This window comes from Muntiacus reevesi, chromosome 10 (genome assembly GCF_963930625.1).
Source record: "Muntiacus reevesi chromosome 10, mMunRee1.1, whole genome shotgun sequence".
NCBI lineage: Eukaryota > Metazoa > Chordata > Mammalia > Artiodactyla > Cervidae > Muntiacus > Muntiacus reevesi.
Window position 1 is genome coordinate 77073359 of NC_089258.1, and position 22118 is coordinate 77095476.

General features: G+C 44.6%; 1 protein-coding gene across 2 annotated transcripts; it reads left to right on the plus strand.

Moving 5' to 3' along the window:
* The first annotated feature begins 4999 nt into the window (after window positions 1-4999).
* GOLGA7 (golgin A7) lies at window positions 5000-21851 on the plus strand. 2 transcript variants are annotated; one of them, XM_065947078.1, is made up of 6 exons: window positions 5000-5125; window positions 5342-5474; window positions 10487-10639; window positions 16653-16754; window positions 17973-18040; window positions 20458-21851. In XM_065947078.1, the coding sequence occupies exons 2-5, from the start codon at window positions 5364-5366 to the stop codon at window positions 18009-18011; spliced, it is 405 nt and encodes a 134-aa protein (XP_065803150.1). In that variant the 5' UTR covers window positions 5000-5125; window positions 5342-5363; the 3' UTR covers window positions 18012-18040; window positions 20458-21851. The 2 variants fall into 2 exon arrangements, with proteins under 2 accessions (XP_065803150.1, XP_065803149.1); XM_065947077.1 differs by having other exon boundaries at window positions 17978-18040.
* The last annotated feature ends 267 nt before the right edge of the window (window positions 21852-22118 follow it).

Consider the following 22118-nt stretch of genomic DNA (forward strand, 5'->3'; position numbering starts at 1 on the left):
TATATATGTTAATATACAATATTTGAAAAAACTGATTTTTAACACAAAGGCAATGCAGTGGAGGAAGGAGAGAAAGGAGAAAGAGTCTTTCCACAGACTGGTACTAGAACAATTAGATAACCACATGTAAGAAAAAAATCAACTTCATTCCATACCTGTGGTAGGCAAAATAATGCCCTCCTTGGGATGTCCACAGCCTAATCCCCCTAAACCCATGGATGTGTTAAGAGACTAGAAAGGCAAGCCACAGAATACGGGAAAAATGACTGCAAACTGTATGTGTGACGTAAGACTTTTCTCTAAAATATATAAACAACTCTCAAAACTCAATAATAGGAAAATAGCCACAAATAAAAATGGCAAAAGATCTGAACAGATACATCATCAAAAAAGATGTATGGATGGCAAATAAATACATGAAAAGATGTTCAGAATCATTAGTCAGAGAAAAACTAAAGTTATAACCACAAGGAGATACCACAACCCAAGTGTTGGCAAGGATGTGGAGAAACTGGAACTCTCATCCTTTGCTGGTAGGGATGTAAAACGATACAACCAACTTTGGATAACAGTTTGGCAGGTTCCTGAAAAGCCAAACATATACTTATCCATGATCCAATGTTCTACTCCTAGGTATTTACCCAAGAGAAATGAAAACATACATCTATACAAAGACTTCACATGTAATAGCCCAAAACAGGAAGTGACTCAAATGCCTACCAACAGAAGAATGAATAACAAGCTATTCATACAATGTATCCTTACAATGGAATGTGATCCAGCAACAAAGAGGAATGAATTCTGGACAACACGACAGGTGAATTACAGAATAATTAGCGTAAGTACACACTGTAGGATTCATTTCATATGAAATTCAAGAAAATGCAAACTCGGGCTGTGGCCCCCAACCTTTTTGGCACCAGGGACTGGTTTCATGAAAGACAATTTTTCCATGGACTGGAGTGGGGGCAGATGATTCAGGCAGTAAGGCAAGTGATGGGGAGCAGCAGATGAAACTCACCTCCTGCTGTGCAGACGGGTTCTTAACAGGGGGTTGGGCACTCCTGAACTGAGGGACCAGATCACTGCCTGGGGAAAGAGACTAGGGAGGGGCCGGAAGGAGTGATCACAAAGGAACTCTGGGAACCGTTTGAAAGCAATGAATATTCTCTATCTTGATTAAGGCAATGGTTTCACAGCTGTATACACAGTTGGTAAGTTAGAACTTTTCAATTTATCTGCTTTAGATACCTCCAGTTTATTGTATGCTATTTATTCTTCCCTAACTTGGGAGAAAAGTTATGACCAACCTAGACAGCATATTAAAAAGCAGAGACATTACTTTGCCAACAAAGGTCTGTCTAGTCAAAGCTATGGTTTTTCCAGCAGTCATATATGGATGTGAGAGTTGGACCGTAAAGAAAGCTGAGCACATAAGAATTGATGATTTTGAACTGTGGTGTTGGAGAAGACTCTTGAGAGTCCCTTAGACTGCAAGGAGATCCAACCAGTCCATCCTAAAGGAAATCAGTCCTGAATATTCATTGGAAGGACTGATGCTGAAGCTGAAACTCCAATACTTTGGCCACCTGATGCAAAGAACTGAACTGACACATAGGAAAAGACCCTGATGCTGGGAAAGGTTGAAGGCAGGAGGAGAAGGGGACAACAGAGACTGAGATGGTTGACTGGCGTCACCGACTCAAGGGACATGAATTTGAGTAAACTTTGGGAGTTGGTGATGGACAGGTAGGCCTGCCATGCTACAGTCCCTGGGATCTTAAAGAGTCAGATACAACTGAGCAACTGAACTGAACTGAAAGCTGTTTTTAAAATACAATAGGAAGGAAACCAGATCTGAAAGAGACACGTGCACCCCAATGTTCATCGCAGCACTGTTTATAATAGCCAGGACATGGAAGCAACCTAGATGCCCATCAGCAGACGAATGGATAAGGAAGCTGTGGTACATATACACCATGGAATATTACTCAGCCGTTAAAAAGAATTCATTTGAATCAGTTCTAATGAGATGGATGAAACTGGAGCCCATTATACAGAGTGAAGTAAGCCAGAAAGACAAAGAACATTACAGCATACTAACACATATATATGGAATTTAGAAAGATGGTAATGATAACCCTATATGCAAAACAGAAAAAGAGACACAGATGTACAGAACAGACTTTTGGACTCTGTGGGAGAAGGCAAGGGTGAGATGTTTTGAGAGAACAGCATCAAAACATGTATATTATCTAGGGTGAAACAGATCACCAGCCCAGGTTGGATGCATGAGACAAGTGCTCAGGCCTGGTGCACTAGGAAGACCCAGAGGGATCGGGTAGAGAGGGAGGTGGGAGGGGGGATCGGGATGGGGAATACATGTAAATCCATGGCTGATTCATGTCAATATATGACAAAAACCACTACAATATTGTAAAGAAATTAGCCTCCAACTAATAAAAATAAATGAAAAAATAAAATAAAATACAATAAGAGAAATATTTAAATATATATTAGGCAGTATCAGAGAGTGGTGCTAACAAGTTATACAGTGGTCCCCCTTACCCAAGGGGATCCATTCCAAGACCTCTGTGGATATTCGAAACTGAAGATAGTACCAGACCCCACATATACTGTTTTTTCCTACACACACATACCTATGATATAGTTTAGTTCTTAAATTAGGCTCAGTAAGAGATTAACAACAATGACTAATAATAATGAAAGTGAAAGTGTTCAACGCTTGGTCGTGTTCGCATGTCCGGTCTCTGTGACCCCAGAGCCCGCCAGACTCCTCTGTCCGTGGGATTCTCCAGGCAAGAATACTGGAGTGGGTTGCCATTCTCTTCTCTAGGGGATCCTCCTGACCTAGGAATTGAACCTCAGTCTCCCGCACTATAGGCAGATTCTTTACCGTCTGAGGCACCAAAGAAGCCCCAACTAATAATAATAGAACAATGATAGTATATTGTAATGAAAATTAAGTGAATGTGGTCTCTCAGAATATATTATTGTACTGTATTCACCCTTCTCTTATGATCATGCGAGATGATGAGGTGACTATGTGAGGAGAGGAAGTGAGATGATCAACGTAGGCATTGTGATATAGCCTTAGGCTGTATTAACTTCTGACACTAGGTCAGAGGATTGTCTGTTTCAGGTAACCTTGGATCATGATTGTGTGAGTGACTGGATGTCAGCGGTGGAGGTGGATGATTGGGAAATCCCAAAGAGATAGAGCCAACAGCAAGAGATTTCATCACAGTAAATCGGGAAAGGAGTACATCAAGGCTGTATATTGTCAGCCTGCTTATTTAACTTCTATGCAGTATATAATGAGAAATGCCAGGCTGGACAAAGCACAAGCGGGAATCAAGACTGCTGGGAGAAATATCAATAGCCTCAGATATGCAAATGACACCACCCTTATGGCAGAAAGCAAAGAAGAACTAAAGAGCCTCTTGATGAAAGTGAAAGAGGAGAGTGAAAAAGTTGGCTTAAAACTCAACATTCAGAAAACTAAGATCATGGCATCTGGTCCCATCACTTCGTGGCAAATAGATGGAAACAATGGAAACAGTGACAGACTTTATTTCGGGGGGCTCCAAACTCACTGCAGATGGTGATTGCAGCCATGAAATTAAAAGATGCTTGCTCCTTGGAAGAAAAACTATGACCAACCTAGACAGCATATTAAAAAGCAAAGACATTACTTTGCTAACTAAGATCCGTCTAGTCAAAGCTATGGTTTTTCCAGTAGTCATGTACGGATGTGAGAGTTGGACTATAAAGAAAGCTGAGCGCCAAAGAATTGATGCTTTTGAACTGTGGTGTTGGAGGAGACTCTTCAGAGTCCCTTGGACTGCAAGGAGATCCAACCAGTCCATCCTAAAGGAAATCAGTCCTGAATATTCATTGGAAGGACTGATACTGAAGCTGAAACTCCAATACTTTGGCCACCTGATGTGAAGAACTGACTCACTGGAACAGACCCTGATGCTGGGAAATGGTTGGTTGATGAGATGGTTGGAGGACATCTCCGACTTGATGGACATGAATGTGAACAAGCTCTGAGAGTTGGTGATGGACAGGGAAGCCTGGCGTGCTGCAGTCCATGGGGTCGCAAAGAGTCGGACAGGACTGATCGATTGAACTGAACTGACTCAAAATAGGCACACAATTTAAAACATGAATTGTTTATTTCTGGAAACTTCCATTTCATCTTTTCAGATTGAAGGTGACTGGAGGGAGAGGTGGTAATTGAAACCTGGGAAAGCAAAACAGAGGATAAGGTGGAATAGTGTATCAGCCAGACACACCAGGGCCTTCTGTGGCTGCCTTGCAAAGGTATGCTGAGCTTGGGGAAGGCGCCAAGGGCCCACACAAGCCTCTCAGGTCACGTAAGGGGTGGAGGCTGGGGTGCTGGATGAAAATCTTTGGGGTGGAAGGAAAAGACAACACCTCCAGGAAAGCTGGAGGAGGGGATGCGTGTGAGCGGTTTGTTTTGTACGTGTAAACTGAGAGTTCCAATCAAAAACGAAAATAAAACCTTACAGTCAGTGATTAGAAACTCTGTCCGCAGGACGAACGAGAAAATGACACAGCAGGGAAATGACACAGGGCAGAAATCCCCAGCCTACAGGCCAAGCACCCTCTGGAGAGTTCAGTCTGCACCGTTCTCCCCGCCTCCAGGCCCAGCGGATCCTGCGGCCCCGCCCCCAGGGTTCGCAGCCCCGCCCTCGGCCCCGCCCTGCCACCCCGCCGCCAGGCCCGGTGGACCCTGCGGCCCCGCCCCCCGGGCCCGCAGTCCCACCCCCCGGGCCTGAGGCCCCGCCCCGGCCCCCGCCCCGCAGCCCCGCCCGGCCTCTTCCTTCCAGCCGGACTCCTAAGGGCAGGGCGGGGGGAGGAGTCCGCCCGGGCCCCGCCCACAGCGCGTCCCCGCACGGTAGCGCGCAGTCTCGACAGGATCGCTTTACGGCCGGAGGAGAGGGTGGGTCCTAGACTTGAAGTAGGTGTTCGAGCAGAGGGGCGGGGAGGGGTGGGGTGGAAAAGAGGCCTTTTGCGGCAGGACGTAAGTGGCGGCGTAGGCGTTGCGACAGCAGCTGGAGGGCAGAGGAGGCGGGTTCGTGTTTCCCGGGCCGAACCGGGCTGTGGGGGGGCGCGGGGCCTGGGCCGGGGAGGGAGCTGAAAGGGCCGTGGTGCCAGCATGGGTGAAGGGGAGTGGGGCCGGGGGGCCTTGGGCCGCTCTGGGCGCTGGGTGGGTCTGCGGCGCTGGCGGGCCGTGGTCCTGGGTCCAGGCCGGGGGTATGACCGTGGTTGGTGTCCCCCGAACCCGCAGCGCGGCCCGTCCTGTCCTCGCCATGAGGCCGCAGCAGGCGCCGGTGTCCGGGAAGGTCTTCATTCAGCGAGACTACAGCAGTGGCACCCGCTGCCAGTTCCAGACCAAGTTCCCCGCGGAGCTGGAGAACCGGGTACGCAGCCGGGCTCCCCGCACCTGCTCTGGGGCCAGGGCGACGGTGGGGTGCGGGTCCGGGAGGGGCCGGGCACAGCAGGGGCCTGGGCCAGGGCTGTGCCAGGAGGGGGCTGGTAAGCAAGACCCGGTGTCGGGAGCAGGAGGAATGAGGCCAAGCCGCCGGGCCGGATGACCTGATGATGGTCTGGGCCGGAATCGGTACGCCGCCGTCCACCCCACCCCATCCCGGGTTACTGACCTCAGTGATGAGGCGCTTGATTCCTGACCCTCCCGGCCACCCACCTCCGCGTGTTGTGTAAGCTGCATTCTCCAACCTCACCACGCAAAGGAGATCACCATCATTCGAGTGACGGGCATCCCGCCGCTTGTGCTGGTTTATTATTCAGTGCTGTGCTGGGCAGCGCAGACAGGCCTTCTCTGAACCTTGAAAACCAGAGCAGTGCATGGATCTGGACAGGGAAGTAATCTCAGAACGAGGCCCTCAACTGGTTCCTTGTGCTGATTATTGCTGGGAGCCGACTTTTGTTGGCCTGTGGGTCAGAACTGTCATCAGAATGTGGGTCCTTTGGGCGGTCTTGCGCTCAGGAAGGGGTGTTTCCCCTTTTTTCAGACTTAGTAAAAAGAATAATAATGGTCATTGGATCTTACTGTAAAGGTGCAGCGAAGTGAGCCTATGTATGTGTTTTCTTGTGCCTAGGTGTGTTCACACACCCAAAGACAGACTGTTTGGTCTTGAGGTTTGTAACCTCAACCTGACTGTTGTTTCCTGCTCAGAGGTCAACTTCTGGTTAGATGGGAGCAGGTTTTGTGCTTCTTTCCTCTTTGACAAGAGGGTGAGGGAGTCAGGGGTGATTGGGCATGGGTGTGGAGCTGTGAAGTGCTGACTGTGGAGTAGGCAGGTGTCGATGAGCATGTCCTGGAGCAATGTGCAGCAGTCACTTAAAATTAGCTTGTGGGAGGGTAGGTCGTTCTACCCGACTGCCAAGGTGGGAAGATCAGCAAAGATCAATGACCGTGTGCTTTGGCTTGACTTAGAACCCTCAGCAGGTTAGTGGCCCAAGTATGTTTCTTTAAATGCAAATTAAGGACCCACCACACCTTATAAAGATGATTTGTAGATTAGTTTGTTTGTGAAATGCCCTGTAATTGTTGCAGTTTGTTGTCGCCACGTTAGGAGATAACTCAGCCTGACACTAGCTGGACACCTCTGTGGTGGTTTGAGAAGATAGAAATTGAGCAAGTTGCCTGTTGGCTAGAGCTACTGAATGTGGTTTTTTAAATAATTTAGCATTACAGTTAACAGGCTTTTTTAGTACTTATATGAAATAGATCAAATGTTTCACTTTTAAGTCTCTTAGGGAAACTCTGACTTAATACTGTTTATGTGCTTTCAGATCAGAATGTAAACAACTCTTTCGCCCCACACTTGTTTGGATGTCACTTGATGCTTTGTTTAAAGGATTTAAAAATCAAACTTCCAGCTCATAATTGAGCCAAGTCTATTTATGCAGAATCAGACTTGAGCCTTCAACTCTGTGTGTGGTGGAGCCTTTATTTTATGTTCTGAGTACTATGTATGTGTGTGTGCTTAGGCGCTCAGTCGTGTCAGACTCTTTGCAACCCCATGGAATATAGCCCGCCAGGCTCCTCTGTCCATGGAAATTCTCCAGGCCAGAATACTAGAGTGGGTTGCCATATTCTTCTCCAGGGGATCTTCCCAACCCAAGAAGCAAACCCAGGTTTCCCACATTGCAGGCAGATTGTTTACCATCTGAGCCACCAGGGAATCCCAAGAATACTGGAGTGGGTAGCTTATCCCTTCTCCAGGGCATCTTCCCGACCCAGGAATTGAACCAAGATCTCCTGCATTCCAGACAGATTCTTTATCAGCTGAGCTACCCTTGAAATTTTTTTTTTCCTTTTTAAATGTTTGGGTTAAAACACTAGCTTATGTGCTCGCTTCGGCAGCACATATACTAAAACACTAGCTTATGCTTTAAACTGGGAAAGCTTTGATTTTTTTTTTTTTAAGTATGTTGAGATTAAATTTAAATTACAGGTTTAAATTTTCCTTGCTTTGTTTGATGGAAAATTGAAAGGTTTCTTTCTTTGTTTCTCTACTGCTTAACCTAGAAATTGTGCTGATTGCGCTGCCACTGAGGCTGCGTTTCCCCTTGTGAGAACGTCGTACTTGGCAGTGTAATAGAGAGAGAAATAAACATACAGCTGTTTTGTATGACTTTAAAGCCTTAAACACACACACATTTGTACCCTTTAATTTGGGAGTAAGAACAAGTTCTGTGTGTTAACAAGTTTACATTCTCACTGCCTCTGAGAACGTAATACTTTGATATGTAAGCGCTTTGTCGCCACATTTCTTTAAAGGAAAGCTTGATTCTTAACGTTAGCCAGCATACAGACATCTTAGGAACCCTTGGTGTGGGCAGAAAGAGAAGTGAGCGGGCTATCATTGAGGCATTTGTTCCCTGCATCCCTTTAAAACTATGTCTCTACAGCCAGTCAGTAGAAATCACCTCTGACTTGTTACCTTTGATAAGCTTCAGCCTGATGCTTTGAGCAGATAGTTCAACACGAAACAAAAATTCTGGGGAGACGAGCCTGACTCCTATTTCCATTCAGACTTCCACTGTTTATTGGTCCAAATAGCTCCAACTTGACAAACCTCCAGATTGCGGCATAGCTGCTGTGTCGGTGTCCAGGTACCCAGAGGGGACCGCTGACGGCCGTGCTTCGTGAGCCTGCAGGGCGTGCGAGCAAGGCTGGGTTCCCCACAGAGCCCTTCGTGTTGTGTGTCCTCGCCTTTACTGGTGCTTATCATGCTTTTTTTAAACCTTTCCAAGAAACTCTTAACTTTTTTTTTTTTTAGCCTTTTTTTGGGGGCTACGCTGCACAGCATACAGGATCTTAGTTCCCCAACCAGGGATTGAACCTGGGCCCTCAGCAGTGAAAGTGCCAAAACCTAACCACTGGACTGCCAGGGAACTCCCACCTTTTTTTGTTTATTTTTAAATTAAACTTAAAAAAATCTTCACCTTGGATTTTTAAATTTTTTAAAAAATGGTTTATGATTTGCCTCCATCCTGTAAAGCATTGCAGTCATGGAATAACTTTTAAGAATTAGTGTTTCTGGTAGGATCTGTAATTCCAGATCGGAAAGAAATCAAATGTTTCTGGGTTGGGGACTTGCCTGGCCGTCTGGTGGTTAAGACTCAGCGCTTCCAAGGCAGGGGACGCAGGTTCAGTCCCTGGTCGGGAAACTGAGATCACACAGACCACCTGGTGTGGTGGAAAAAAAAAAAAGTTTCTGGGTTGGATCACCTAGTTTTTAATCATTCTATCCAAAGAAACATAAATAATTCAGAGAAGTTTCTTTTTCAGATCATAACATTGTAGATAAATCAAGTGCGAGTGTTTGAAATTATTTGGACTTTCATGGTTTTACTGATGACCAAACAGAAGACATTAACTTTGGGAGAACCAGGTGGAGATAACAATTTACCATCAACACTTGTTCACTGAGCAGTTCTCCTTTAAGACTGTGTTCTGGGAATGGTGACAGGTTGCCTAGGTGACCATTAGTGACAGGGCGCATCTTCAAGTGGCGGCCCTGGCTCCCAGCTGTGTCCACACCCACCCAGCCCTCGTCAGAAACACTCCTGTTCTGGGAGATTTAAAGTAGCTCCTTTTAAAAGGCAGGTTGAGTCACCACCACTTTAAGATTTTCATGCCTTTGGCTCATTGAATCTTCACCATTTTTCACATGAAGGACAAGGCAGCTGCCTCTTACCTAAAGGTTTTTTAATAGCTTAAGGTTGATCATCTGTTAACAGAGAATTATGTTCTTGGAGCATAATTTTGGAAATGTTTTGGACATTCGGAAATGTTCTGTCTCAAAGTGTATATTAAGGTTCTTGGAGTTTCTTTCCGAGTCTGCTTCTATGTAAAGCCTGCATAAAGGAAAGAATTAATATGTAAGTAGGTATTAGTTTTAGGAATAAGGGGGATACTGTGTGAGAGCAGGCTGAGGATAAAGACAGATAAGTTGGGCTTTGTTACCTACCGAGAATGATAGAATTGGGTGAAATGCTCTACCATGGGCCCTGAAATTCCCATGGAGGTTTGAAATTGACAAAGTACTGTTAAAAGAAGGAAGGAAAGGGATACTGGAAGAAGAAAGTGAAAGTAGGTGATCAGAGAAAAGGAGATATGACAGTCGTGTCAGTACACGTGTTAGGTGATGGCGTCATGGACTAGAGAAAGGTCATAGGCGTCCTTGCTGAGAAGCGCCTTGCTGGTAGTGGGAGATTTTGCCTTTTCCAGTGCGATCTCTTAGTAACCAAGTAGTTACTGGAAAGGAGATGGGAGATCATACCGAGTTTGCCCCTTTTGGTCTGCTGAGAGTGTCCTTACTCCCTTTTTGGCCCAAGTCAATGCTGGCATTTAGGGACCACGATTTAAGATCACCTGCCCTTTCCAGGTAAGGGGAGCATGCCGCCCCTCCTCGGGTGCCCCCACGTACTTCACGCACGCCTCAGTCCCAGCGTTCTGTTGGCTTCTTGTGTTTCCACTGTTCCGTGTCTGTTACGCTCATGACTAAATGCCGTGAGGACGAGTCAGTGCCTTGCTCAGCTTTCTCCAAGGCCTGTGGTGATGCCCGACGCTACGAGCTCTGTAAATGTGAACGTGGGAGAATGGAGGGCCGGAAGGACTGTGTTATTTAATTAAGTTACTTGTGATTCAGCACAGAGGATCGGGAGACACCCTTTTCAGCCTGGACATAGCACAGCGTCCAAAAGAAAGATGAAACTAAACAAACACTAACCAGTTTCAGCAACTTAGATCCAGATTTAATCACCTAAAAGTTTGTTTGCCGACAGATAAGAATGTTGACAAAACAGTGACCTAATTAGGGATCGAAAGCAGGAATGAGGTGTTCCATCTTTTTTTTTTTTTTTCAAAACTTATTTTAAAATTCTTTTCTCTGTACAGATTGATCGGCAGCAATTTGAAGAAACAGTTCGGACCCTAAATAACCTTTATGCCGAGGCCGAGAAGCTTGGGGGCCAGTCATATCTGGAAGGCTGCCTGGCTTGTCTAACAGCGTACACCATCTTCTTGTGCATGGAAACTCACTATGAGAAGGTAAGCCTACCTGTGTTTTCCCAGTCTCTTACAATCATTTAAAAAAAAAAATGGGTTTGTTACAGGTTATGTTTACATGGTGACACTTGCTATAAAATTTAAAGGGCCTTTTACAGTAAGAATAATTCAGATTTTACTGTTGCTTCTACGACCAGACACATGGAAGAGTACTGAGTTTTTATTTCCCCAATTTCTCCCCTCCATCTTCTCCTCCCACCTGAGTCCTTGTCTTCCCTTTGAACTGTCTGCTGGAGCCAGAGCTACTGGCGTCTCAACTCCGGGGTCCGAAAGTCAAGCCTCACACTCCCCACTTGTTCAGTGGCACCCCATCTTTTTCGCCCAGCATCTTCAGGTAGGGGTCGAGAAGAGGGAAATTGTATCAGTAGTCAGACCGAGCTGTCTTCCGTTTTCCCCTTCATCAACTTTATGACACCTGATTTATGCCCTTGTGACGTCTCTCCCAGACCAGCACCGCAGCCTCAGATCCTCTTTCCTCCCCTTGCCTCCCCTCTTTGCTCCTCCTCTTTGCTCTTCCATTTCCAAGCAGCTGCAGTGTCGTGAAGCACAGCCGGGCCTCTCCTGCAGCGTGAGGGGCCTGCTCGAGCCCCTCCCAGCCCTCTCTCGCCCCGTCCTCACCTTCTGTTTCAGCCCGGCGCACCCTCTGAGAAGTCTTCCTCCCCCTGAAATGCCTTCCCATGTCTGGATTGCCCCAGTCCTCGGTCCGCCTTTCAGCTGACTTTTCATCCGCTCTCCTAGTTGGGTTCCTTCTCTCCTCTCTGTCCCCACAGCGCTTTACTGGGATCTGTTTTCTGGTACTTAAGCACTCTCTGCTGAGGAATGTAGCATTTATATTCCTGTCTTACTTGCCCGTCAAGTGTGTGTTTTTCTTGCGATCAAGGACAGTGTCTCCCTCTCGATGCCTAGCACGAGGCCTTGGGCGTAGGAGGCACTCGTGTGTGGAATGAATGGATGTACATTAATCACAGTAGAGCCCTAGCAGATCATTCCGCTCTGACCATGTTTAGAAAAGGAAGGCTCTAAGGAGCTTAGTATCACACCTACCCGGCCGACGTCGCCCCGTGACTGTCTTGCACTCCACGTGGTGGAGAGCGGACACGGGTGCGGCTCCAGCATTTTGAGCCGAGGGCTGAACGTGCCGCTGTGTTCTTCCTTGCCGTCCTGATGTGAGCCCCCAGTGAACAGTGAAAGAGCTAAACAGGTAGTTTATGTCCTTCTCCATGTCACACACGTTCTTTCCTGCTTAACATTCCACATCAGAAGTCACAGAGGATCCGTATCCACTTTCAGTCTGTTTTGTCTTAGCAGCTTCTCTTTAGTGATACTTTTGGTGAGTGAAGGGACGTGGGATCCATTCAGTTAATATTTATTGAACACCTACTCTGTGCTAAGCACTGTGCAGAGGATATAACCGAATGGGCACACATGGTTACTGACGTTGTGGAATTTATAAGTCTGGTAAAAACTGGTCCTAAGGAAACAAAGTCCACAGAATTGTAAGTTGTGATAAATGCCTTGGGGAAAAAACCAGGCTTCCCTAGGATAGAACATAACCGGAGAGACTAATTTAGATGGGGTGGTCAGAAAGGGCTGCTGGGGTGCTCACATTTAGCTGCCATGTGAAGGATGGGGAGCCTGGGGCCTTTCACGAGGACGGAGGAGGATGCGCAGAGCGTGGGTCCCCCATGCCGAGGAGGGGAGGGCAGAGGTGACGGGAGAGGTGAGGGGACTTGGTCTTGCCCCATGGAGTGTGTGCTCCGTGGAGAGAGGCTTAGATTTTATTTCCAGGCAGGGAAGGATCACTGCAACTTTTCAGGCAGTAGCGTGGTAGGATCTGATTTTCACTTTAAACGGATTTCTTGGTTCTGGGGAAGAAAGGTATAAAAGTGCGAGGGAGACACTTCTTAGAAGTCCAGCGGGAGAGGAGGAGAGCCTGGGCAGGGAGGGAGCGGCAGGGGTGGTAGGAGGTGAGCGGACTCAGGGGACAAGGTGGTGGAGGAGGAGCCGCTGACCCCGGGAGGGGGTGGGCTGGGAGGGCTGGGCTCGCACAGGGAAGACAGCCATGCCACGTGGCTGTCGAAGACGTGTGATGTCGTCAACTTAAGTCAGAAATACGTCCTCCAGCGTGTTTCATTCACGCCTCATGAAATATTACATGCTTGAATTGTTATTTTACTGTAGTTTTTACATTTGTTGATAAGATTTTAATTGACTTATTTTTGTGTGTGCCTTTGCTAAAACAGATAACAGATACCTGCCTCTGGCATCACTTTTAAAAAGAAACTGATAATTGGGTGCCAGCCAGGTCATTTCCTAGTTTTGAGTCATGGACAAGTTCATCTCTCCAAATCTGAGTTCTCAGTTGTAAGTGGGTCTTAGGCTGGTGGTTGCCAAGGAGTGGGGGTGGGTGTCAGCAGAAGCAGACCAGGAGACATAGGAAAGAAACCGTCATGGAACCGAATATGAAAGAGAACGTGTGAACATGTGTAACTGAGTCATTTTGCTGGGTAGCAGTAATTAACACAACATTGTTTAAAACACAAAAAAGGTAAATCCAAAAAAGAAATGTAATGGATCTTTGCATTAATAAATTGCCTTACATATGGCAGGTGCTAAATAAAGTTTTCTTAAGATAGACTTAAAAATCAAGTTAGCGTGTGTGTATATATATGTTTTAAGCAGATACGTGTGTGCGTACATGTACAGGTTTTTTTTTTACCGTGAGTGTATAAGTGTATAAGTAATCTTTTTTTAGCAGCTGCTAGTTTCTTTATCTACTAAAACATTTAGCAGCTCAATTAAAATCTTTTTTGATTATTATTTGATTATTTTGATTATTAATTTTGGAAGGCAGTTCTCAACATCAGAAAATAATGGACTTGAGTTCATAAGTAACATATAAGGTATTATTTTACAGGTCTAACTAAGGTGTCTTTTACAGAGTAAGTATTATAAAGCAATTAAAGACCCAATAAAATCAGTCAAGAAACCCAAATTTATGGCACATTTTAGAAATATGTGATTTTATATTAGAAATTTGGACATGAATTGACTAGATGATGCAAAGTACATAACTGGAATGGTCATAATAAAGATATAATCTCCATGTACTTTTAAAAGAAAACATTGTAAATGTGTATTTGTATTTTTGATAAGATGATAAAAATGTTAGAGCACTCACCCACTCCCTCTCTCCAGTTTGCCCCTCAGGAATTCCTGTGCTATTATTTTCTACTTTATGAAGGGACAAAATTGAGTCATTTAGTCTTTACTGTTTTAAACACTAAAACTTCCAGTCTACAAACAGTAAGCCAAGTATAATGACACTTACACTTTGTCACGTGGGTTAAATTTTTTGAGATTGTAAATAGGCCTTTTAAAACCCACTAGAACAATCACGCTTTTTTTTTCCCCTATAATGTGCTATTTATTGATTTACAATGAAGATAAAGACTTCAGTGTTACTCCTCTCCATCGCTGCCCATCGTAATCAGGGAGCAAATGGGCCTGTGGGACGTTCTTCTTTCAGGAGCAGTTGCTGTGTTCGTCCACCAGGGACGTCCCTGCTGCCCAAGTCAGAGGAACTCAGAGCTTTCTGGAAACACAACCTCTGGGCCTCTCACTCAGCCCCACCTCGGTTATCTTTCCTCGAGGGCTTTGAGAGGCTTATTCTCAAAGAGGACAATTGCCTTTCCTGAGGTCTGAGTGTTTAGCTTTGTAAATACTATACAAATTGAGGTTTTTATTGCAGGTTTGAAGGTAACAGATAATTTTGCTCAGTATTGTAGTTTGTTTTAACAACGATTTACTAAAAATAGTGAAGGATGACTAAAACGTCAACACAAAGTTCCTTGAGGGTGAGAACGGTGCTCCGTCCTGTCCGGAGTGAGGTGCGAGTTGACGCACGTCCGTGAGTTGCCTGTTGCTAACAACACGTCTGGGTTAGCACGGTGCTGTCTTCACTGCAGTGCTGCAGGAGGATTTGCAGCTGGTATCCAAGGAAAGCTGATTGTCTTCTTTCTGAACTGAAACCCAAGTGGCCATGAGTGTTATCAAAGTTTAAACAAAAGCCTTGCACAACAGAGTTATGCTTGGATCGAATAAAGGATGGCTGTGTCTTTGCTAATAACCTGTACTCGAGGCGGGGAGGAGAGCTGTGTGAAGGACTCCTTTCTTTGAAACCAGCCATGCCGGCTGGTTTCTCACTGTCCCCCCAGGGTCAATGGACGGGGCGAGGGGAGCCCGGCTCTCCGGCTTCCAGCTCTGGCAGGTGAGCACAGAAGGAAATTGGAGAGAAGAGGGAGAATCCTGAGTTGGGCACCTTCATGGGTGACTTGCTTCCCCTCTTTTTAGCATATTTTAGCATGATTGACAGATGCTGGTGGAGAGTGACTGAGATTTTTTTTTTTTTTTTTTTTTGCTCATAAAGAACAGGCACTGCTCAAATTCTTTGAGAGTTGAAAATAGGAGAATGACATACGTACTTTAGGAAATCAGGTGAAAAAGTCTTTTCTTTAGAAATAGTATTCTTACATTACTTCATAACCCTGCAGATGGCTCTTTTAATAAAATCATGCTCTTTTTAAAAAAACGTAAAACATGAGATTGTATTATTCCCCAGAGATGTAACCTGAATAGACTGTTTATTGTCCTTCAATGAGAAAATCCATTATATAAACAGCATAGTTTTCAATTCTAAATCAGTTTATGCCAAAGCAGCTACATTTTATCATTCTAATATGTTGGTTTGGCCTGGCACATTATAGACCCACAGTTAAATCAGATTTCTTCATTTCCAGCTTTATTTTCATATTACAGTTTTCATATTACATATTTCATATTACAGTTCTTTCTTTCCCTTTATGTTGTCATCACATTTATCTGCGACTTTATCATATTCTGGTAGTGTGAATTTAAGGAAACATACAGTAATTAAAGAATTGGATCAAAGCCTCTTTGAAGATTAGAGCCAGCAAAGGATTATAATGACCTTGAATCTGAAATAAAACATGTGACTCTTTGATTTTGTGTATCGCTATTAAGATTTATTTTCTTCTAGGTTATCTGTCTCAGAATTGCCCTTAATAAAGCTTAAGATTTGGCAATTTCCAGAAGTTCCTTTTTATCCTATCTGGTTTTTGTCTACATTTGCTTTGACATTTACAACCTTAATACTAAACTTATAAATTGAGGTTCCCATCTAGGACACAGGAGCAGGCTGCAGAGCAGCCTCCCATGCAGGCCAGGAGATGATGTGAGACCCTGGTCACCAGAACCTCCATGGCAGCCAGCACAGGCGTGCTCGATGAAGGAAACGGATTTTTCAGTTTTAGATGCACTGGACTCCCTTTGTTATAGGCCCACTTTGTATTGTGACTTTAAATTGATGAAAATGTACAGCAGAGAAAGCAGTTCTTTCTTTCTTTTTCTTTGGTCGTGAGGGGGGGCGGTTTGGGGGTGTGTGTGCATGCCTTACAGTTTGTGGGACCTTAGTTCCCCGATCAGGCATTCAAATGGGCCCTCAGCAGTGAAAGCGCTGAGTACTGACCGCTGGACTGCAGAGAAGTCCCGAGAAGCATCTCTTAAGTGTCCAGGAGAAAGAGAGAGCCGGAAGCTGTCCCTGATGTTAGAGGAGGTCACATGTCACACTTCCTGAGTAGGGAAGGGGAAGGCACGTAACATGTGTGTCTGTGGTCACCTCCACATTTCTCCGTATCCAGGACGGAGGGAAGGGGCAGGAGGAAGCCGCGTGGCTGCATCTCTGTTTGGACTTGGGCTGTATGGACGTGCTCAGGACTGGAGGATGGGGGGTGGGGGGTCGGTGTTGGGGACCCAGAGCATGAGCCACGGAGTCAGAGCTGTCCCTCCACGTGAACACCCATGTCTTGCTTTGAAAACTAATTCCACTGCCTGAATATTTTGAAGTTCAGCTGAATACTCACAAGGAAAATCTGATGAAGCTGATAACAGAGCTGTGTCGTTTCTCTTTGGTCAGGTCCTGAAGAAAGTCTCCAAATACATCCAAGAGCAGAATGAGAAGATCTACGCCCCCCAAGGCCTCCTCCTGACAGATCCCATCGAGAGAGGACTGCGAGTTGTATCTTTTCAGTCCAGATCATAAGGTCTTAAACATCTGGTGGCCCCGTCGGCCCTGGCCAGAGAGAATTTCTCTCTGTCCCCATACCTGCCCCGGGCTCTGCTGCCGGAAGGCACACTCTCCCTCCAGCACGACTCCTTCCCGCGCGCCGTGCTGGTCTCGGGAGTGTTTCGTGTCGGGGCTGCCTTAGTCTGGTGGCTATGCAGCATCTTGTAGTAATAATGGGAGTGGGGTGAGTCATGCATCTCAGCTGCAGAGGCTGCACCAAAGGCCCCTTTGAAATGCATGAACTCGGTGCGCGGAGAGCTCGGCGTCCAAATAAATCGCAGCTCCGTGGGTTCATCTGACTCGTTGAAATCAGTTACAGCTGCCAGATGTATCATTTCATTACCTTTGACATAACTGTGCATATTTTAGAGGCAGTTGACTTTGAAAATCACGCAGTTTATTTAGGTAATTTGGTAAATAAAATTGCACAAAAAATAATAATTTAGCTTGATAACGAGTAAAATAAAAAATGGATAAAATAATTTTTTTTTAAAAACCTAGGTCAGATAATCCCAGGCCTTCCGGCTGATAATAATTTCAACAGTTTTATTATACTTGTAGCAGTGTTTCTTAAACTTTTAGAGATCATGAGCTCTCTCCCAAGAAAAAGTTTGCATACAATTTCAGGGTGTTTTGAACCCCTGACATCATTGCTTCACTATGGATGCTCAGTTAAGAGCCCCCCCTCCACTTAGTTCTGCAATAAAGTGTCCTTTTTCAGATTCTTTTTTTCTTTTAAAAAAATAATGTTTGGAGAGGAGCTGTGTGGTATACCACAAGCAATTACATTTCTTAAATTTTTCAGCAAGGTGTGGAAAACACTATGTTTAACTTAAGCGGGAGAAGTTTTTAATAATTTGAAACAAGGCAAATAATAATTGTTTTAATTACTTAAGTAATAATTTAAAATTATTTAAATGGTAATTTAAAATAAGTAAAGACAAGGGGGACTTCCCTAGCGGTCCAACAGTTAAGACTCCGAGCTTCCAGTCGGTGGGTGCAGGTTCAGCCCCACGTAGGGAACCAAGATCCCGCATGCCGCAAGGTGCAGCCAAAAAAAATTTTTTTAAAGTAAGTAAAGACAAGTCCTCGGAGATCATACCCATCTTCTCGCCGTAGTCGCTTTTTCTGTGTTCTGTTCTCTCGTGTGTTTTCTTAACAGCCATGCTGTTTAGATTGAAATTACCATTTATGAAGACAGAGGCATGAGCAGTGGAAGATAAACCATAGAATTAAAGGTAAATATGAAATTGTATGATTTATGTGCCATTTTTGTAATTTTGTAGGATGCATAAATTTTCTCACCTGTATTATAAATACTGGCATACTCTTTGTACTGACTTGATACTTAAAATGTGCCATTAACCCAAATTCTGTTAACCCAAGTGATAGTTTAATCCTGATTTTTTTCTTTCCCCTTTGTTGTTTTCAGACTGGTTTTGTTATTACTTTGTTTTGGGGGTTTTGGGAGAGGGTCTTATTTTAATATTTCAAAACTATACTGGACATTTTATTAGATGGGCCTTACACATAAAAATCAGTTCAGAGATTTCCCTGATATTTTTTTCCCTGACAGATTTCCCTGTCATTACAGCCATGACAAATGGCTTTAATAACCAAAGAAACGTTTCAGAGTAGGGAGATTCTAAATATTTCATGTACCTAAGTGGCTTCATAGCCCTTTAGAAGAAACCTTACCTCTAGTGGGTAGAACCATAAATGTTCATTCTCCTTAGAATGTTCATGTTCTCATGTATCCATATAATGACGCTGAACAACTGAGCAACAGATTGATGAATGCTGGTGGGAATGTGTAGGAAGAATCACCTGGAAGCCACCGTACCTTCTAAGTGATCAAAAAAATTGTCGATTTCTGCCTGTTCCCGCCCTACGCCCCGCCTCCCAGTGGTTGGTCTACCGGGTGCTGTCCTGCCCGCGTCCACAGGCAGCTGTCCCAGCGGACTCAGGGGAGGCCGCTCAGAAACAGATTCAACCGGAGCAGACAGGCTCCTTCCAGGGCAACAGTAACGGCACTCGCGGCTGTTTTGAGGGCATGGCTGTGTGCTGGGTGTTACAGACGGTGTTTCCAGTTCTCACAAGAATCCTGCCCAGTATTTCCCCCACTTTACAGATAAGCAAGCCAAGATAGGAAGAGATTAAGTGATGGTCTCCAGGTCACACATCTAATGAGTCCCAGATTAGGAACCCGAGTCTGATTGACCATAAAACCTTGTCTTTACACCGTACTTCCTATAAGTACATGCAGCAGCAGAGACCTGGAGAAAGGAAAGAGTCCATCACATTATTCTAGGTGCTTTTCCCCTTCATTTCTTTTCCAGTACCTTTTAAAAATAACATCCTGTCTTCCCTGTACCATTTGTTGAATGCTATTAATACACAGCTGCCTTCTCTGAGCTCTAGGGAATGTGTCCCCCGAGTTCTTACAAGCCACAGACCTAAATAATGACACCCTCTGCCATGTGTTCTACTCTTTCCTGAGGCTTTGTTTGGGAGCCCTTAGTGTTACCTGTTCACACACTTTCTCACGTGCGGTTTGCAAACTGGTATTTCTCAGACGAGCAGCCAGGAGCCCTACGTGTGGTTTTTGTGACGGGCCGCTGGGCTACGTCTGTTTGATCAGTTGCAGCTGCGCTGCCTTGGCACAGCCCATTTGTCATGACTCACTTTGCAGCTCTTATTGCTTTAATACACTGTTTTTCTGAGGTGGCGCGGGATTTGGAGCAATTGCACACCAGAGACGAATCTATCAATATTCAACAACAGTGAAATTTTGAAATGAGATTTACATTAGGAACTTGTGGTAATTTCATGAATGCAAATATTTTCGTTCAGTGTAATTTAGTTTTCAGAGCTGTGTGTTCCTCAGACCCGGGATCCTGTGTGGGCTGAGGTCTTAGAGGAGAGGGGAAAACTCTTTAAGAATAATGAATTCAGTTCTGTCATTTTTCTTAAGCGTACGTGGTATCTGCAGGGTGGAGCATTATATGGGAATTAAAATTAATGACTTAAGAGCACACAAATCATTGAGGTGGCCTTTATTTTTTAAAAAAAAAAGGAAGAACGTTATATTTTACTCCTTTTAAAAAAGTTTGAATTTTTTCGGTACCTTAATTATTCAACAAACTGATGGTTGTTTCTCTCTTCGGATTAAGATCGTCTTCTTTACTTAAAAAACAGAATGTAGCACTAATCCATCACGATAAATAAGTGATAATAAAAACACCCAGGGTTTGTGGGTGCCTGCTGTGTGCCCGCATCATTCACAACACCCTCTGAGGTCCGCGGCAGTGTCCCTGTTTTTCATATGAGGAGACTGAGGCCCTGAGGACTGCAGTTACTTGTCCAGGGCCCCAAACCGGCGGGTAGACAGGAGGCAGCCAGGCCCGGATTGGCCACGCACCCCTGTGCTGTCCTGCCTCTCGAGACACGGCTGGTCAGAGGTGCAAACGCACAGGCTTGGATCCCTGGAGCCTCGAGCCGTGGAGCCCCTTCGGCAGATGAGACAGCTGGGCATCTCAGTAGCCAGAGCCTGTGTTGATGGAGTTGCGGCCACATGTTGGGAGGTCACAGCAGCTGCTCTTGGGAGGTCAGTCGGCGCCCCTTTCTAAACCTCTGCTTCTCTCTGTAACTGCAGATCCCACCTCCAGCTGGGACCCTCACCTGTCCACCGGCCGACCGCAGAGTGTCCCCCTACCTCCTCTCCAGAGCATCATTCCTTCGTATCTGCTGCCAGAGCCACGGTGCCATTCACTCCAAGGACTGACTTTCTAAAATTCCGCACCTGGAGTGACCTCTAGTCGCTCAGCATCCACTTTGTGTCTCCAAATCGTGTAGGACTCTGCAATCTTTTGATCAGTTTCTGAGAAAACGCGGTGAAGCATTTCACTTTTTTTCATTCAAAGCCATTAAAAAGTATGCAGTTGGTCAGCCCCACACAGTTTATTTCTGACCTGCCACCAGTACCAGTCGTTCTCATCATTCCTCGGGCTTCAGCAAGTCGCTTCCTAGCCAATGTTCAGTCCTACTCCCCCCAGATTCGTGAAATGCTTTTCTCCAGGATTTTGGTGAAGGGTGGGCTGGGTCTGGTTTTGCCAACGCATCGCCCAGATTTCAGAGAACTACCAGTTTTGCTGTGACTCAAAGCTTAAAGATCTAGTTCTGCTGTTTAATTTCCCAAACCGAAGCTCATTGGAAAAATAATGTATTATGTTACTTGTTTTATTACAGCAATTTCCTAATTAAAGCAGTATTTAATGCATTTTCCAGGTTTGGTTTTTTTTTTTTTTTTTTTAGAATTCTATTATTACTGCATCACCTTGAACATTGGGAAGATGTGGTATGTGTAGCTTGTTCCTTATAAAAATAAGTAAGCACAAAAAAGTGGATGCTAAACCATCAAACTCAAATGTCCCTGCTGCGTCCCTGAATGTGTAATGAGCAAGTGTAATAAATATTTTAATTATAGTTTTGTTATAAATGTAACTTAAGAGAAAAAAAATTTGATAGGAATAATACTGTATATTGCTAATTTTTAACTATCCCTACTAGCAGTCCTTATGATCCATAGACTTTATCATATACAGTATTCCGTGCACAGAAACATGTATGATTGGTTCAAGTTCAGTAAGATAAGTGACTTCCAGCTAAAACTGTCGAGTCCCGTGTCACTGTTTGGAGTTCTTTTTTTGGCTGTATGTTCTTAGCATTGGGACTTCCCATACCCTTCACCATTGGGGTTTGAGAACACTGTTTGGGGAGAAGGATAAGATGTATTAGGAGAGAATGAAACAGTTAAAAGTTTTACTTTCAGAGATGTTGTAGGTGCTAATACTGGATTTAACCTTTCAGATTTAATTTCTTTTATGAGTCTGTTAGTTATTCAGTAAATCCCATAGTTCTATGTAATATTTTAATTGTATAACTTGTTACTTTATAATAGCCTATAATAGTGTGTCTGTCTGCCTTTTCAACCCGTCGCAATAACTTTGCTGAAATATTAACACATTAGTAAAACTTTTCTTAAACAAATTGTCTCTGTGTCATATTTGGTGTGATTTGGTAAAGTGTAAATGATACGGTATTAAATTTGGCAGATAGACAATACTACGAGAACTGCTGGTTCAGTGCCGCTTAGTATTTTTAAACAAACATCTGACATTTATACAGTTTTTCACACTCAGCAGTATTTTACATGCTTTATCTCTTAAATGAAGATATGTTAGCTCCAGGGCTCCAAACCAAGAAATAGTCCCCAATAGTCAAAATGTATTCCATTAAATAAGAGATTGGAATGTT

Coding starts and splice junctions, on each gene's coding strand:
- GOLGA7 (XM_065947077.1), top strand. CDS start 5,364: ATGAGGCCGCAGCAGGCGCCGGTGTCCGGGAAGGTCTTCATTCAGCGA. Junction 5,475..10,486: donor CCGCGGAGCTGGAGAACCGG/GTACGCAGCCGG, acceptor TTCTCTGTACAG/ATTGATCGGCAGCAATTTGA. Junction 10,640..16,652: donor TGGAAACTCACTATGAGAAG/GTAAGCCTACCT, acceptor CTCTTTGGTCAG/GTCCTGAAGAAAGTCTCCAA.